The sequence below is a fragment of the Varanus komodoensis genome, unplaced genomic scaffold (genome assembly GCF_004798865.1).
Source record: "Varanus komodoensis strain SLA01 unplaced genomic scaffold, ASM479886v1 scaffold8, whole genome shotgun sequence".
Classification (NCBI taxonomy): Eukaryota; Metazoa; Chordata; class Lepidosauria; order Squamata; family Varanidae; genus Varanus; species Varanus komodoensis.
The window spans coordinates 4,407,436-4,426,090 of NW_025336481.1; the positions used below are offsets into that span (position 1 = coordinate 4,407,436).

Genomic DNA, 18,655 nt, shown 5'->3' on the forward strand with positions numbered 1-18,655 from the left:
GAACATGTGGTCAAGATGCAAAGGAGAGCAGCTTCCAGTCTCAGCATCTGCCCCCAAAGGATCTCAAATATCCTGAGGAAGAAACAAGCTGTTGACTCTGTAACCCAAAATTCTTGCGCAACTCTAGTTGTTGCCTTCAACTTCTCCCAAACAAGATTATTTCACTTCAGATAAAAATCCTGCAGTGCAATGCTGGAAAGAAAAGGTCTTGTTTAAAATTTAGAACACGAACCCTCTCAAATTTAATACTTGGGGAAGAACATGTTTTACATCATTCAGGTTCAATCCCTTCCTGCATCGTTTTGGATACTTGGAGGAAACCTTTGTTTAATCCCGGCAGAAACTGCTTTATCAAAGCTGCACCTTCAGGGGCTCTGAGGAAGATGGCATAAAGGATCAAGCTGTTCTTTGGAGGTGGCCCAAAACCTTCCCGGCCAGCAGTGACCTGTACTCCATGCACCAATTTATTTGATTATTTAAAACTTTCATACCCTGTCCACCGCTTTGATGTCTAGGGACAGTTCACAACAAAGAAGAGTAAAATAGCAAAACAACACAGCATCCAGCAATGAAGATAAAATCCCCAGTTAAAACAAACTAAACATTAAAATAGTGGGAAAATAAAAAGGATTTTGGCTGACATTGAAAAGAATATAATGTTGGCACCAGCTGAATACGTTCTCTGGGGAATGTATTCCATAGATGGGGTGCCGACACAGAGAAGGCCCTCCTCCGGGTCGTCATTCTCCTGATCTCCTGCAAGGAGGGCTCCTTAGAGCAGGGCCTCTGCCTCAGATCTCAGGGGGCGGGAAAGCACATAGCGAAGGAGGTGCCCCTTCGGATGATGGGATGACATCCATTAGCAGTCAGGAAGCACGTTGAGGATTCTCTCCATCCTTTTAGTGATAACAGGACAAAGAAGATATTTTAGATCCAGTGGGGCAACCTATACCAGGCTTGGACTTCCCAAAATGCTGGCTGAGATAATTATAATTATTTCCTTCGGCTGCTGTGCTGGGACAGTATAGAGGGATCCCCCTGAAAGAACAGGCATGGCTATACACTCTGTCCTGAGTTAGGAATGTTATTTTTTTTAAGGAAATCCAATGCTTTTAGGGTTGGGGTTCAGTTGTGGTTGGGGTCAGGGTCAGGGTTACAACATGGTGCTTTTCTATGCCTCTTGCGATTCCCCGAGGTAGAAATTCCTTGTAAAGCGGTTGAAGGAGAAAATAAACTGGGTAGGAAAGGAAATCCCTTCCGGGAGAACGACTGCCTGGTGACAGTGACACACACGTTGGTAACTTCCCGCCTTGACTTCTGTAACGCGGTCTATGTGGGGCTACCCTTGAAGACGGTCCAGACACTTCAATTGGTGCAGAATAGAGCTGCCAGGCTGCTGGCGGGGACTGGGCGTTATGTTCACATGACTCCAGTCCTCCGTCAGCTTCACTGGCTCCCGATTGAAGTCCAGGCCCAATTCAAGGTGTTGGTGATGACCTATAAAGCCCTCAACAGCTTGGGTCCCGGGTATCTAAAGGAACGCTTGCGTCTGTATATGCCCGCCCGCCCCCTACGATCGGCAGCGGATGCCCTTCTCCGGGAGCCCTCCGTGAAGGATATTAGGAGGGTGAGTACCCGGAGGAGGGCCTTCTCTGCGGTGGCGCCCCACCTATGGAATGCGCTCCCCAGAGAGGTCTGCCTGGCGCTGTCGTTATTTGTTTTTCGGCGCCAGGCTAAGACCTTTTTATTTAAAACTTATTTTAATTGTTAATGTATTGGTTATTTATAGGATTTTAAATCTTTTAAGCCGAGATGCACCGGGTTTTAATATTTTTATTGTACAATTTGTTATATTTTGTTCTTGTTGTGAGCCGCCCTGAGGCTTTGTTGCGATGGGGGCGGCATAAAAATATTTTAAATAAATAAATAAATAAATATTAGTATTTCTCCATAGGAACTTGGCATACAGGATCATATTGGAGTTTGCCATTTTCTGAAGTGCTGTTTTGCTGACAAAGGAGATACAGGCTAATTGTTTGTTTAATAAAAAGAGGGAGTAGGTTAATAGTAAGGGGATTTAGCTTAAGGATCTTTTCCTGAGAAAACCCTTGGTTCTTGGGCAATATGGAATGATGGAGATGAAGATGAGGATGATAATTTTAGTGGGAACATTGTTTCTTCTGTTGTTGTCTTTCAATTGCAAATAATTTCTTTTTTTTTTTTGAACTTGTTATGCGCAAGCTCTTTGGATTTTTTTCTGGAATTGCATTCAGTCTTCATAATGGCAATTAGCTGGAGTAATAAAGGTTGAGTCAATTAAGTGGCTATTACAAGCAGAGGAAAAATCCACAGAATGCTGAAGAGGATGGGTCATTATTCTCTAAGTGATACCTGGATACAATGAACATTTGATGTTCCACAACAATGTACTCTGGTATGCAAATTATATTCATAGCCTGCATTTTTCTGTGATTTCCACTCAGATATCCTTTGTGAAGTTGTGCCTGAAGCAGAGATATACAATTCAGCAGGAAGGATAAAAACAGAACCCTGGAGACTCACGGTGTACTGAGGAAATCTCCAGGGAAGAAAAGGATTTGTGGAGTTGAAATGTCAAAGTTAGTCCACAAATGCTGTGGGGAAGTGGGAGGGGGGGGTGTTTCCCCTGGGTTGCATCCTGCCCCTAAGGTATGACCTTTGAGATTTACAGAAGACAGGCCATTCACACCCCCCCCCCCCCCGGACTGTTCTGCAAAGAGACTTGTGCGAAACTAAATGGCATTCCAATTCTCGAGCGCAGGATTGCATTATGCAACCTTTAGGTTGATCAATCCAACTTGCAGACTGCAGGAAGGGCCTGGTGCCAGGCAGGGAGGGGTGTCCACCCGCAGATTCTGTTGCACGGGGAAACACACCCCTCCGACCACTGAGCACCCCCTCCCTTAGCGCACGCAGCCTGTCCGCAGGGGAGCTCCTGTCCGTTTGGAAGTAAGGTTCAAATGCTGGTCCATTTGGCTACTCCACACAAGGGGCCACCTGCTTTTCCACTGTCTTGGGCAGCAGCACTTTGCTTCTGACGAACGCGAGACTTGGAGGTGTCACCAAATAATTGAACAGGAATACCTTGCCTGCTTCTCTTGCCGGGCACTGCCTGGCTGCAGCTTTTGAAAAGTGGGTGCAGTGCACCCCCTGGTGCACGAAGGGTGTCATTGCAACATATTCGGAGGGTTTGAGCCCTGTGGAAAAATATCGAAAAGGAATGGAACAAAACGTTGCACTTGCTTTCCTCTGCCCCGCAAAAAGAGTTTTCTTGTTTTGGACTCCAGATAACCAGGACACAACCCTTTGCTATTCAGGCCTGGGAGTCACGTTAAAGAGTGGAGACGAAAGACAGGGGCCAGTGCATACCGGGTCCCACATTTCTGGAGAAAAGATAACCATCTCCCCGGCCTAGTATTTAATACATCAGGAGTTGGAGTGGGTGAGAGCTCTCCACTCTCTTCCTTTTGGGGTAGCAGGAGGGGGGCATTTTTACAACTGAAGTGTGTAGACTATGAGATGTGAAGAGTGCAGGCACTAGAGCAGGAAAGCAGAGCTTTCGGTTCCGTAATGTAACGCAAGCTCTAAGGTGCAGCCTCATCAGGAATACTGTGTCGGGTCCAGCAAGGGTAAAACGTTGCTCTGTGGAATCTGACCTTCTCCAGTTCACGGACACCTTCTTGTCCTCGGTCCATCTCCGAAAGCAAGCCGAGACAAGAGGAAGTCCACAAATACTCATGGATCCTTGGTTGCCTTCTCAGTGACTTTCTTCTGCACCACAAGGAGGAGAAACAAAGGCAGCAAACCACACGCATGGAAGCAGGGTGCCTTTGCGCCACGTCTGCGTGTGCCTGGTTCGTGCAGGTGCCACATGCTCACCGGGAAGTCAGACGCAAGGCTGTGGTCCAGGGAGCTGAGCTCAGGGAAGCTGATGGAGTCCCACCACCAGAACAGATTCCTCACCAGTGTCTGCCCCCAGGAGTCTGTGGCAGAGCTGGAAAGGCACGGGAGAGGTTGACCTCAAGGGTGGAGCAAGTGCCCTGAGAGGAAAGCAAGGGACTCCCTGACCTGGGGAATAAGAGATGCGCAGCAGGCGCAGACGATGGAGGGCCATGCTTCGTGTGGAGAGCCTCTCTTCTAATACCAGCTCCTGGACTCATCCCAAGACACTGAGTGTTGGGTGTGCAACATGGATCAGAGGAAGGGCGTCTTCACATGGAGTATTGTTCCACTGCGGAAGCTGCCAGCCCAAGATGTAGGGATGGCTTAAGAGGAGACAAGACATATTCACCCAGGAGGAAACTAGGGTGGCTGCTCATCCTGAGGGCTGCCTCCTGCCTCCAGCTGCATTGCACCAGCATCGGGAGCAAATGCACTCTTGGTCTTATTTATTATGGAACATTCTTGGAATGGTGTTGGAAGTCAAGGACATTTTTTTTCCACCAGGAGTTATTCTTGCTAAATAGTACCCAAATTGTGGCATATATTCCCACAAAACATTTCTAGATCGTACTGCTAGGTGTCACCCTGACAATTTATGTTGAGACTCCAACACTAAAATCCTACCACTGGTCCCTCAAACTTAAGCTTTCTAATCTCTTCACTGGGTATCTGAATTCTTTGGTTCCTTATTTAGATCTGATTCTCCATGCTTTCCCTCGGAGTTCTGGTGAGCAACCTCGCTTGCCCTGGATCCAGTTGTTGTTGTTATTGTTACTACATTGCATTTATATCCCACCTCTTCTCCTCTTGTGAAGAACCCTTCAGCAAGGGGTGGCATAGAAATGTTCTAATAATAATAATAATAATAATAATAATAATAATAATAATTTGCATAGCTCCATATTAGCCGTATAACACCAGCCCTGTGAGGTGGGTTGGGCTGAGAGGTTGTGACTGACCCAAGGTCACCTGTCAGCTTCATTGCCCAGTGGGGATTAGAACCCAGATATCCAAGTTCCAGTCCAACACTCTGACCAGTACACCACACTGTCTCTCAAGGGATTTATTGAAGGATTGTGTTTCAGGATACGTCTATTGTAAAACTGACTTCAAATTAGTGACATAGAAACACCCCTTAATTTCCCATCACAGGGACAAGATGTTTTCAGCGGTTTTGTTGGGTGGGGGAAGGAAACATCTTCTACATTTCAGAGAGGTTAAATGAAAGGTAGCTGCTGATTTACCTTGTAAGACACAATAGCTGAGTAACTCTTCTCCCGCATCTCCATGCCCAGTTACTACCCTTGATGTTTCTTTGAAATTTTGAAGAGGACACCTCCAATAAAAATAACACAAATCACAGTGCAGAGTAATTAATTTGTAAGGAGAAGATTGCTTTTTTTGTTGTGGTTGTGTGGGAGATAGTCATATTTTCCACCCATTAATGTGGGATAATGAAACTAACAGCACAGTCCTATGCATGTTTAGACAGAAAAAGTCCGAAAACTCCCAGAATGTCATGGCTATATTAGAAAAAAAACATAAAGCAAGTGGTTTTTTGCGGGGCTGGAGAAATGACCGTGCTTTCTAGCTCCTTGTACTCCACGACAGCCTGCTGTAAGGACCCCTCCTTCTGCCCCGGTTGAATGGCCCTGTGAAAATTGGGGATATGTGAGCTTTGGCCCAGCCTTACTAAATATAAGCTGCTTTTGAAACTTCTCTCCATTTCTGAAATAACTGGCCATAAGAAATGGGGGAGCAGAGCCAGCGCCCCCTAAAGGCGACATGATGCCGTGCCTCAGGTAGCTGGTGTTGGGTGGCTAAAGGAAAGGCCCTTGTGGCAGGCGACCTGCTGTCTGTTTCCTATTTCACCAGCTGCCTTTGGGTGGAGTGGAAGATGCTGCTCTATCAGCAACGAGGAAGGAAGGCTCATCGGCCAGTCCAGCGGGCTTTCCCATGAGGAATGATGATCCTCATGATTTAATCCTCCTTCTTTGGCCTGGTTTATTTGGGAAATCACCTTAATGCCTCCCAACAGAATGTGAGAGTTGCTAAAACATGCTGGGAGAAAGGGAAGGTCAAGACAGCTTGACCCTTCCTACCGGAGAAGAAGTGTTGAGTACAAGCAGGGGAACCAGGCTGTGGTGAAGGTAAAATGTAATTAAAATCAGCAATGAATTCTGGTCTGGACAGGATCAAACAAACCAGCTCAGGAAAGAGGAGACACAGTCTTGGTAAATCTTCCACAGGTAACAGGATCAACAAGAAACCAGACAGAAAGATAGTTAAATGCCTTCCAGGTTAGATGAAAGAACCCAGTCTGGAGGCAATGCATAGTGATGAAGTGAGCACATCAAGTGATTCCTCCTCCATCAAGAAGAGAAACGGAGGGGAACAAAGGTACAGGAAAGCTTGGATTCAGCATGGAAACTAGCTCACCAATCAGTGCGCCTGTATATACACAAAAAGAGTCAAGGCTCGCTGGACAAGCGGCCGGGACAGGTGCTGTTCGATGGGATCTCTTCTGGAACAGAGATCCTTGCCCACATGCTTGTTCTTTCAGTAAGCTATAGCGGCTCTTACTTGGTAGCACAACGTAAAATCCTGTAACTCGGATGGCTTTGGAGCGCTGCATTTGGGGCGCATAGTTTGACATGTCCTGACAGACAACGTCCGCTGCAGGCCCTGACGAAACAACATCACGTGCAGCGCAATCCCTCATTGCGGGGATTGTCAACAACCATAACAATAAGGCCACGATGGCGTTTAAGCTCCTGCGGAAGCAGCAGCAGAGCTGCCATGCACGGCTGTGGGAACCCAGTTGTGTGATGGCGGCACGTGCGTCGGCACACTGGGGCCTTCCATGCACAAGAGGATGTTTTGGGAAGCTGGAAAGAGCCCAGATGAACTCTGGCTGGGCAATCCAAGGCGAGAGAAATCCTCAAGAAAGGCTGGGCAAGCTCAGAGGCTAATGATGGGAAGGTGGGAGGAGGGAACCAGGTAGGCATGTGACAGTTAGATAAATAATGGCATGGGGTATCGTGGAAAAGCGTACGCTGAAACTCTGAATGATAAAACGTCTCCCTGAAATCTTTGCTGTGTCTTAAATGAGATGCCATAGCCCAGGAACGCATTATGCTTGCTAAGTTTGGGGAAGATGCGCATTCATTCAAGGGGACTCCCTTCCCACAGCTCAGAATGAGTGAATAACCCAAACTTGGCTCAGAATTGCTATGGGCCAAGCTGCCACAGTGCTTAAGTGCATTATGAATTACCTCTCTTGCAAGGATTATTTTATCATAAAGGCATGCGTACAATTACAGTCTGCCTTTTCTTCCTGTCTTGGAACCTAAGCCAGCTCATGGTCCTCCACCTTAGCCTCACAACAACCTGGCAAGGTAGGTTAGGCTGAGAGTCAGGGACTGGCCCAAAGTCTACTAGTGCATTCCATAGTCTCTCATTTCTTCATTCTTGAACTTGGATAATTTCTCCTGTCTCAAATGATTCATCCCAAACTTCAAGATGCATTTTTGGAAAGCATGAAAATCAACAAGCATTTCTGTGCATATTTTCCGAATGTATGCATTTTTACCTAGTGTGCCATTTCTAAGCTAGTTTCCAAATATTATCAAGTTTTGAACATTGCAGATTGGAAAAGTGTGGATTTCAAAGAATAACTGTATTTGTTCATACAGCAATTTGAAAGTACAAGATTAGGAAAATTTTCATTCAGACTTACCAGATTCCTCCCCCAGCCTCACACTATATAAATCCCCTTTCCTGAATAGCAATGGGAGGGGGAGAAAGAGTATTTTCCAGCCAACTGGAGCAAGTGACTTCTATAAAACTCCATTCCATGAAACAGCCAATGCCAGGATCCAGGCCTGAGTGGTCCCATGAGTGCTTGCAGAAGCAGGACCACCTCTGTGGGCACGTGCAGGAAACACCTGTGGGCGATTCTGCAGTGCAGCCCTGCTCTGGTTTATCCCGGCCTCACTCTAGTCCTGCTCCAGTTCGTTCAGTCTTGTTCCAGGTAGTTTCTGCCTTGCCCCAGCCTGCACCCAGGTCTGCTATCCCCATCTTGCCTCAGAGTAGACCCTGACTAGCTCCAGCCTGCTACAATCCTCCCAGCGATGTCTCTCCGATAAACCGAGCCTGGGACTGTGCTCGGACTCTGTTTCTCTCTGCGCGTGCTCCGAGTCGGACTGCTCTCCTCCATGCCTTTGACCTGGACCCGCTGACTTGCCGCAGCCTCTGGCCCATTGTAAACGCCGGACTCAGCCTGAGCGCACTCCCTGGACCGGAGGTCCTGCCCTTCCCTGCTGCCACCCGCGGCCTGGCCCTCACAGTCAGTCTCTCTCTCATCCACACACACACACACACGCACACCACAATTTTGCTGTTGTCAAAGAAATGAGAAAGAGATGTAGTTGCCTCCGTCCAAAGGACAGTTAATTTGATAAACAAGTGGATCCTGGTGGAGGACAGAAGCTTGCTAAAGCTTCTTGCTAAAGCTGGGCATCCATATATGCCCAGCCGCCCCCTGAGATCGGCGAGAGAGGCCCTTCTCCGGGAACCCTCCGTGAAAGTAATTAGGAGGGTGGGTACTCGGAGGAGGGCTTTCTCTGTGGTGGCACCCAATCTATGGAATGCGCTCCCCAGAGAGGTCCGCCTGGCGCCATCGTTATTTGTTTTTCGGCACCAGGCGAAGACCTTTTTATTTAAGCAGCATTTTAAATGTTAATATTATTGAATTTTATCTTGCCAGGGCGGCTTATTTTATATTGTATGTATTTTATTTTAATGTTTATATTTTTAATTATAATTATTTAACTAATTGTTGTAAGCCGCCCCGAGGCTTCGGTGAATGGGGCGGCATAAAAATGTTTTAATAAATAAATAAATAAATAAATGAGATTTGACACCCACATCAGCATAAAAGGACCCCATTCTCGAAATAACGAGCTGTCCCGACATGCTCACTCTGGCCTTGGGCGACCAGAAGCTGAGGCGCAAAAGCTCACCGTGGCCACTTTGCCGTGCCTTGGAGGAATGTGCTTAAGGCAGGGATGAGTCCCTTCAAGAATGAGGCTCTCGTGGAGCCCACCAGTAAATTTCCCTGCCCGGTCTCTAGCCTTGACCATTATGTGATCGATTGCACTTTGCTAGAGGCTCCGCAGCCAGAACTTTGTGTATCCACTGTACGATTTATTGTAATTTGTTTTGAAAACCCATTTCTCGGCCCGCAAGTAGTTGACAGTGAATGTGGTGTCGGGATTTTGTTAGACCCGTGCCTCTCACTGCTGGAATTAGATCCCACCCCCCAATTCCCTGAACTTCCATTCATTTGCATATGTGCAGATTTGCAGCTGTGCAAATATGCCCTTCCCCCACTTAGCATTTGCATGGGAGGAATAGCAACCTAATTAAACAAACGTTGATTATAAAAACTATTTTAGCAGTTTGGGAGCCATTAAGCTAACACTGTTTGGGCTAGGAACTGGAGGAAAATTCACCCACCCACAGTTCATGGATGGCTGGAAATTGAGCTCCTGGAAATAGCTGAAATAGGTAAAGCATCATCTGAAAGTATTCACAGACAAATGGGAAAACAGCAGATAATTCACTGAAAGGGCTGTATTATTTGCTGGAATGGTAATTTGCAATGCATTAGATTGGTAGATACAGGAGAAGAAACAATATTTGACAAGCTCTCCTTTTTACCTTGATGCTCACCTCAACCTCCTTCCTTCCTTCCGTCCTTCCGTCCTTCAGTCCTTCCTTTCTTCCTTCTGCTTCCAGGCATGACTGTCTTTTTCTCTCTCTCCTCAACTGGAAAACTGCATTCTTGACACAAAAATAGGGACTTTTAAAGTACACAGTTTTCCCTCATAGCTGCAAACATGAAAATGCAGTTTCGGGAGGCTACACTTGCATGAAAGCACAGTTTTGAATGCAAGGACAGATTCGGAGTAGTGCAACATTCCCTGATAATTCCATTGCTTCTCATATACACAGCTGGGCTGCAAATGAGGGTGCCTTTGCATGATTTGCAAACAGGAGCAAAGTTCTTATACATTCTTAACCAGATGAACCACTTTCTTACAGTAAGGTAATTCTGTTTTGCTTGCAGAAGGGTTTTTTTCTGTGTTTCCTTTGTATTTGCTAATACTAAAGTACAATGAACAAACATCACCAGGCCTTCATTTCCTCCTCCCAGTGAGTCAGTGAAGAGCATGCCCCACAAAGAAAATAATCAGGTTGCAAGTAACATTTCCTGCTCTGCCCCGTAATGACAGATCTCCCCTACATGGAATCCCATTCAGCTGACGAGCAGATGCCAATCAGAAGGCGAAACAGGCCTGCATCAGGAATCAGGTGTGGGATTTCATAGGCCAATGTCCCACCTTTGCGCCAACCAGCCAGACATGTACAGAGAGTGTCAGATTCATTCCCCCCATGCGTCGTGATTTTAATGTTTATTTTACCATGACATTTATATTCCATCTTTTTCCCTTCTTGCAAAGAATCAAAGGGGGTGTCACGAGCCAAGGATCAGGCAATCAAAGCCACAGACAGTTTTCCTTGCAAAATGTTCTTCATTGCTTGCAAGGACAAATCACCCAGAACAAAGCTCTGAGCAGTTCGCTGAAGCCAGTCTAGTGTTTCCATCCAAGGACTCTCCTTACATGCCCACCTGGGCATCATGCCTTCCAGGGGGACTCCCTGAGAGGGAGCTATTCACCTCTGCTGATGCCGTGCCATGGGACTGAAAGCCAGGGGCACCTGCTATCCATCTGAGTACCCCTCATTCTCAGAGTCCCCTCCTCCTACTGGCTGCACAGCTTGGTTATTCCCAGGAACCACCTGCTCCATCAAATCTTTGAAATAAGCACATCAGCCTCCTTCAGATCAGTATCTTGGAACATCCCATCCTCATTCCGCTTTGATCCGCTTCAGATTCCGATTCTGAACCTTCTGAACTGGAGTCAGCAGTCCATGAGAATGAGTGCCCAGTAGCTGTTCTCTCTCCCTACAGGGGGTCATACAAGGGGCTTATCCTCCCCACTTTATCTTCACAACAACCCTGTCAGGTAGGTTGGGCTGAGAGGCTGTGACTGGTCAAAGTGACTCAATGGGCTTCAAGGCTGAGTGGGGACTAACTGGATTATTGTAACACACTCTACCTGGGGCAGCCCTTGAAGACAGTCCGGATACTTCAGAGGGTTCAGAATAGAGCTGTCAGGATGTTAACAGGGACCAGCAGAAAGTCACATATAATGCCGGCCTTCCACCATCTACACTGGCTTCCAGTTGAAGCCTGGGCCCAATTTAAGGTGCTGGTCATGACCTATAAAGCCCTAAATGGCTTGGGTCCTGGATACCTGAAGGAGCACCTTCTTCTTGGCCTCCCGCCCCTTGAGATCGGAGGTGGAGGTCCTTCTTCAGAAGCCCTCCTTGAAAGTTAAGACCTTCTCTGTGGTGGTGCCCTGACTATGGAATACGCTCCGCAGAGAGGTTCGCCTGGTGCCGTCACTTTATTCTTTTTAGCGCCAGCTAAAACTTTTTATTCTCCCTTTATTTTAAGTGTTAATTGGTCTGAACGGTGGTTTTATATGTCTCTCTGGATGCTGCAGCATTTTTTATGTTATTTTAATCGTGCTTGTTGTAAATGGTCCTAAGACGCCAGCCATGGGATGATATCTAGCAAACCCAGAAGTCCTGAGTCCCAGTTCTACTGCTATGCCTCCACTGGATCTTGGGACTGTCACCGGAAAGCCTGCCCATTAGATTTTACGCCAGACATTTATTCTGCTCGTGCTAATGCAGAGCACTATGTGAGCATCTTTCAGTGATTAGTTAAGGGTCCCAAAGAATGAGGAGGAGCAATGGGAGCCCCTTTCATGGAGGAAGGAAAAATGCAGGAAAGGGGAGGCTGGAGTTTGAGGATTCTTGCCAATGGAATTATGCATTTTTCCTCTTCCCTGGATCAAGACCCACCAGGAACACCTGCACTGTGGGGGATGCAAAGTGTGGACCAGGCTGCCAGCAGCAGTGCAAAATACTGAAAATCCATAGAAGAAAAGGAGAGAAACTGTTGTAGAACCTCGCCTCTCTGTGAAGAATTTTGGTGAAATTCTGCCCTCCACTGCCCAACACCCAATTCAGTTTCCCTGCCCACAAATAGGATGGAGAATTTTACAATGCTATTTGTGCATGTGCAGCCTATCCTTGAACACCCTCACCAATGGGACTTCAACCACCTCCCATGGAAGCCCACTCCATGCCCTCGGGGTCCTAACTGTCAGGAAGTGCTTCCTGGCATCCAAATTAATGGGCAGCTGGAGCAGTGATTAAGCATTCTGACCGCTTTGCAGAATCTGCCAGGTTCTCCCCACTTCTGGGTCATTCCCAGGATATTCCTGGCCACAGAAAATGAAAGAAGACCACTGAGAAATTAGAAAAGCAGGACAGGAAATGTGATTTATCTGGCAGCGACACAGTCAGCAACATGGAATACCAAGTTCTCTATAAAAGTCCTTGTTGCCAAATATTTTTACACAAGACAGGCCCGAACACAGAAATACATGCTTTTCTTGGCATTTTAAAGTGCCTTTTTAAATATAGAGGAAAGGAATCATGCTTGGCCTTCAGAATCATACTGAGGAATGAATGCAGCTCAGTAGTTTTAGAACATTGTCCTTGGTGCTGAACATCTGAGAAATCATGATGCCAAGATGGTATGTGAATTGTGTCACTGTCGTAAAAGAGAGAGACTGAAGAAAGCAACAAGAAGGACAGAGCAACAGTAAGAGTCATTTGCGACACAAGTGCAGAAAGAACACAACAATTTGCTATTCCCCATGAAAAAGCAGGGAGTTTAAAACACATACACACACCCTAAAGGTGTCTGTTCTATATTGGAGTGGTATGGAATATCCATGAACATTCATGAATATCTCAGGGGGTGAGGAGGAGAAATCTTCTCATACATGCTTGTCCATAAGAACTTAGAACTAGGGATCAGGCTGGGATCAGGCTGGGATCCCGCTCTCTTCCACTTGCTGGACTTCTTTCCGAGACTTGGCCCTGGGCAGGAAGTGAGCTGAGCCGCGTTCAAGTCTGCAAACACTCTGGAACGCTAGCAGCTTCTGTGCGGCAAAGCAGTGGGGAGAAAGAAGCGGGCTGCGAGAGCTCAAAGCCGCCAGCATGGCTCAGGCTCAGCATCTCACCAGTCACTTAGCAGAGGCGACTCAAGCTTTAAGGACACGGGAGGGAAGCTGCGCAAGTCCCCGGAAACCAGGGAAGGACTGGAGCTTGGGGAAAGAGCGGCAGTCCAGGTGCAGGAGTGTGGCCATCAGGGAACCCTACACGGTGGATTGGAAACTCAGGCAGACTAGATCTGGACACTGGGACTGAGGCCCAACACCTCTATCACAACACATAGGTTTATACAGAGAGATTTTGGCCCGCGTCCATTGCAGCCATCGCCCTGAAGCAGGACTGTGGAATTCCAGGTGTGCACGCCAAATGCAGCCCCTGCCCCCCCGCCACCACTTGGCCTGGCCCTTCCCCCGGCCCTCCTCCCTTCCCCAGCCGCTGCTAGTTTGGAAGTTCCTGTGCCTTTTTCTTGTTCTGAACACTTGAAAGGCTTCTCATTTACAGCAGGTAGAGCTTTTCTCCAGAGGATGCTAGTTCTGCTTCAGATTCAGGCCTGCCCATCCCCGAAATGCAGCCTTCAAGAGCTTTTCCAAGGGTGAATTCATCTGCCTGCCAGTAGGAGGCTCAACACTCCCTCCCTAAAGGTTAGAGCGAAACGTGGCCTCCCTGATTTTCCTCCTGGGTTCCTCCCAGAGTTCTACTCCCTTCCAACGAGCCTGCTCTGGAAAAGAAAGGACCACTTGTCAGTGCCGTTATGGGAGACCGGATCAGGTCCTGCACCCCATTCCTCAGGAAAAGGGAGATATGGGATGCAGCCTGCCATGGGAGGTGGGTGTCTCCTTGCATCACTGCGGGGTTTGTGTTCCTACGCACACGATCTAGGTGGCCATGGCTTCCTCTGGGCAGTGTGCTGGGAGGGTAGCTTCCACCTCATGCCACCCCCTGCTGCTTTCCCTTTGCTTGGCCTGGGCACAGATTCATGCCCTAGCCTGCAGAGGGAGCTGCCGCGCTCTGCCCAGCCAGACTTTCCACTGGTGATCAATGGCTGTCCTGGAGGACGAGGGCTGGGCAGGCCTCCCAAATCTCCTCAGTGCCGTGTGGGATTTCTCCAAGTAGGGCTTCTATCATCAGCTCTCGTTGAGACTCCAAGGAAGACCTGGGCACCAGTAGCCGGTCTCTGCCCTCTTCGCTTGGCCTCGGTCTAGGGGCAGGTGCTGCCCAGAGTGGTGCCCAGTTGCTGGGTGGCCGAACTGGGCTCTGGACGGGGCATCCTGCGGGATGAAGGCTTCTCATCTATCCTACCTAAGCAAGCCTGCAAAGATAAAATAGAGAAGGCAAGATTCAGTCATGTGCGTGTTAGAGAGGGTGCTGAGGCTTTGTTGTACAATGGGGCTTTAAGCAGCAATAATAATAATAATAAAATAATAATAATAATAATAATAATAATAATAATAATAATGCCCAATGCAAGCCACACAGAACCCTCCCAGCGCTGTTTTCATGCCATTTATTCAGACAGCTATTTTCTTGTTTTCCACCAGGTGGCGGCTGTAGACCAAGAAAAAGAAAAAAGCTGTACCTATTCTTTCCACAGGTTCAAGATCTTTCTTCATTTCCTTTCTCACAATAGAAGGCATTCTAGCAACACAAAAGTAACTGAGAGTAATTAAAAGCAGCGGAAGTGCAAACAATTGGCTTTTACAGAGAAGACATATAAACAGCCTTGAGGCACAATTAAAATTAAACACAGTACAGCCATAAAGTTCTTCAGAAATGCACACTGAAAAGTTTGTAGTTTTCATCCAAAGCCAGGATCAACATCCCCAGGATGCTAGCAGAGATCTGGGAGAAATGCTACATATTTTAAGCAGCTCTGCATTCCAGCATCTTCCTGAAACTTTTCTGAAAGCTGTCATCCAGGAAGGCGTACAAGAACGGATTCAAGCAAGAGTTGGCATAGCTCAGGCTGGTGATGAAGTAGGAGATGCCAATGACCACAGGTGTCTGGGGCAAGTCAGTGGTCAAAGCCACAATAGTGGCGAGATGAAACGGCGTCCAGCAGAACAGGCACACTGCCAGCACGACGAAAACCATGATGGTGACCTTCTTTTTGGCTTTGTCTAGGGCTTTGGCATTCGAGTTCAGGTGCATGCCCCTCAGCTTGTACAGCATCAAGGTGTAAAGGATGCAGATGGTGGACACGGGGATGGCGAAGGCCAGGATGAGCGTGTAGATCCTGCTTGCCTTGAACCAAAGTCTTTCAGGCCTGGGAAAATTGAGTCCGCAGCTTGTGATGTCCAAGTCATCTTTATAGACGTTGGCAAAAACGAAGAAGGGGGAGACAATGAGGGTGACCAGGAGCCAGATGCCGAAGCTGATGATGCAGGCTGCCCGGTACGTACGGTGGGACATCCGCTTGGACCGGACGGTGGCCAGGACCACCAAGTACCGATCGATGCTCATCACGGTGAGGAAGTAGATGCTGGAGAAAATGTTGTAGTGGTCTATGGACAGGATGACTTTGCAGAGGACCTCCCCAAACGGCCAGTAATGCAGGAGATGCTCTGCGATGTTAATCGGCAGGACCAGCGTGAACAGGTCGTCGGCTATGGCCAGGTTGAGGATGAACATGTTGGTGACGGTCTTCATCTTGGGCGCCTTGAGGATCACGTAGATGACCGCGGTGTTGCCCGTCAGACCCACAGCGCAGATGATGGAGTAAATCACAGGGAGGACAACATAGAAGTCTGGCGCCTGCTCCTCAGAGGCGGAGGTGGAATTGGTAGTGTTGCCTATGCAACAGGTAGAGTTTGTCCCATTGAAGGTGGCAGGCGGGCCTCCATCCTCCGAGGAGTTGGCCATCCCTCCTCTGTGTGTTGACTGGGGGACGCCAGATTATGTGGCCAGTGGACAGAAGTTTGGCCGTGGTGAAGGCATCGTCCAGGCAGCCGGTCTGTTTTTCAGAAGGTCTAACCAAAGGTGATAGGCAGGTCTTCTGAAACTTCTTGGACCTATTAATGCACAGCAGGCCCCACCCCACGAAACTGTTTGCCGGATGGCTGGAGCAAAACAAGATTGCAGTTGGCTTGCATTACACACAAGTCGGTAGCTGTAAACCGAGTCCCTAAACCTTAGCCTCTTCTGTTCAAAACTAAAGTTTGTCAACTCCCTGAGCAAACTTAGTCCATATAGTCTTCCCTTGTTCCCTGTTGCTGCATTAGAAGTGAAAGAAGGGGTGCATTTTTAACTGCTTTCTGATTAGACCACCACATCCTGAGATCCATTCACACCTGAGGAGCAAGTCACTTCCTAAAATCTGCAAAAAGGAAGGAGGGAGGGGGAGGACAAGGAGAAAAGAAAAAGCTTTTAAAAATCCAGCTTTTAAAAACCCGAGTGCTCCAAATCTTTTGCTCATCTGTCTTGATGGATGAAAAAGTCATCTGTCAACAGCAAAATGCAAGCACCGCAGCCACCCAAAATATACTCAATCCTCTGAACTTACATGTTTCTGTAGCCGTAGAAAGCAAGCTCCCCCAACGAAACAGCACCAAAGCATTTGAGGACATACAGCACCAAAGCAAACGAGGACATGTTCTTTCTCTCCCCATTCCCCACTCACCTTTTGTTAAAGCCCTGTGTTTCTCCTTGCAGTTTGGCAGAGTTTGTCAACGTGGGGCAAACAGGATCTCCAAGCATCTTCGGAGTGGCATCCGAGCTTGGCAGAGTAAAGGAAAATAAAGAAACCCACGCTAGCTTTTAGTTATGAAACTGCCGGGATGCTTCCTCCGGCGCCGGTCCCATTCCATGGGCTGCATAGGAAAGAGCCTGTCCCGGCAGGGAGCCCCCCCCCCCCCCCCGCCCGGGCCCCCCCCCCCCCCCGAGTTCTGCATGCTCCTCTTACCCAGTGGAGGCAGCACTTCTGGCTCCGAGCGGCACATCTGCTGCCCGGCTGCTTTGCTCGGCTCAGAGCCTGCTGCCGAAAGCGGGGGCAGAGGAGGTTGCCCCCGCCACCGACGCGGAGTATTCCAGCTACACGTGTGCGTGCGCATGTGTGTCTCTGCACAAGCGAGCCCGATAGATGAACCGGTGCCGTGAAGGGAAGCGATTATTTATACCTGCTTAGTCTACTTAAGCAACGGCCCCCTGGGACAGCGTAAAACACCATGAGGGGGGAATAGACATCACCCTCCCATCTCTCCAGTCACAGCCAAGGGGCCCTCTTCAAGCGAGGGCTGCAGGAGCGCAGGGAAGGCAAGAGGCTCCCCGCTCCTTTTAAAACATGCCTAGGTGAGGGTACGTGTGTACAGCATCATTGCCAGCAGCCCTCCCCCTTGCCATTTGCGGGGGGCGGGGGGACTGTCGCCGTTGTCCTGGCTGTTGTCATTCTATTCCATTTCTGCCCAGCCTGTCTTCCTCGCCACGAGGAACTCAGAGCGTCTTTTGAGGTTCTCCTTCTCCCCATTTTATCCCCACAACAACAGCCTTGCGAGGAGGGTGAGGCTGAGACTGGCCCAAAGCCACCCAGTGGGATTCATGGCCAAGTGGGGACTAGAACCTTGATCGCCCGAGTCCCATCCTCACACGCTTAACCTCTATGCCACACTGGTGCACTGGGCACAATTATGCCCTTGCGGAGCATGCCTTTCGGGGTTTGTCCCCTTTAATGAGCAGATAACCACCGATCTCAGGGCTAAATGAGATGTGCACCTCACGCATCACCGCTGCCCAGATATCTGAGCTCATGGCTGGGGGTGAGGTTGTGCTGTGTTTTATTTTAGATCCCAGAAAAGGGAGCAAAGCTTTCCTTTGCCCTGGTCATACCATGCCCTGCTCTTCACCTGACCTCACCCTGAAATAAACTGTTCTGGAGCTGAAATGGATGGAACTTGTGTGTATGCACAGACAGATGTGTGTGAATGCAGTCATGGTATAGAAGGGCCTTCCCCAGCGGTGGCCCTAAACCATGGGAAGTGCTCCCTTAAGAACTGCAGTCGGCCTTTGGAAAGGGCAGGAAGAAAACCTCATCTTTTCAACTTGACTGTTCAAAATATGCAGTTTTAAGGATTTTACTTTTTTTTTTTGGTATTCTTGGGTTTTCAAGGATTTATTGTTTTAATGATTTTTTTCCAACAGCTAAGGCAACTTAGAAATTTTTATTAAAATGTGCTGTCTCTGTCTCTCTCTCTCTCTCTCTTAATACACACACACACATTTCCATATACCTCTCAACCTCAGTGTTTGAGCTGGCTTACAACAAAATAAAATCCCTAATCTAGAATCAAATAGTAAAAACAACAAAACAACCAGAGAGCAAGAATGCATTTATGCATAGGAAGAAAAAGCTGAAAGTTCTCCACTGAATTCAAGGCTTGCATGAATTGCACATGTTCAGCCTCCATGTAAATTACATTATAACAATTGTGCTTTAATTACACAGAGAGAGAGAGGACAAGAGATGATCTTTCACAATTGTGGCACCATGACCAAAGAGGCTGTGCTTCCTGCAACTGCC

At 48.0% G+C, this 18,655-nt stretch overlaps 1 protein-coding gene across 1 annotated transcript; it reads right to left on the reverse strand.

The window, feature by feature from the left end:
• Nucleotides 1-14,875: 14,875 nt before the first annotated feature.
• On the reverse strand, nt 14,876-16,182 carry NPBWR2 (neuropeptides B and W receptor 2). The gene has a single exon (XM_044455499.1). It carries the CDS (start codon nt 16,003-16,005, stop codon nt 15,007-15,009), a length of 999 nt encoding a protein of 332 aa, XP_044311434.1. The 5' UTR covers nt 16,006-16,182; the 3' UTR covers nt 14,876-15,006.
• Between the last annotated feature and the right edge of the window lie 2,473 nt (nt 16,183-18,655).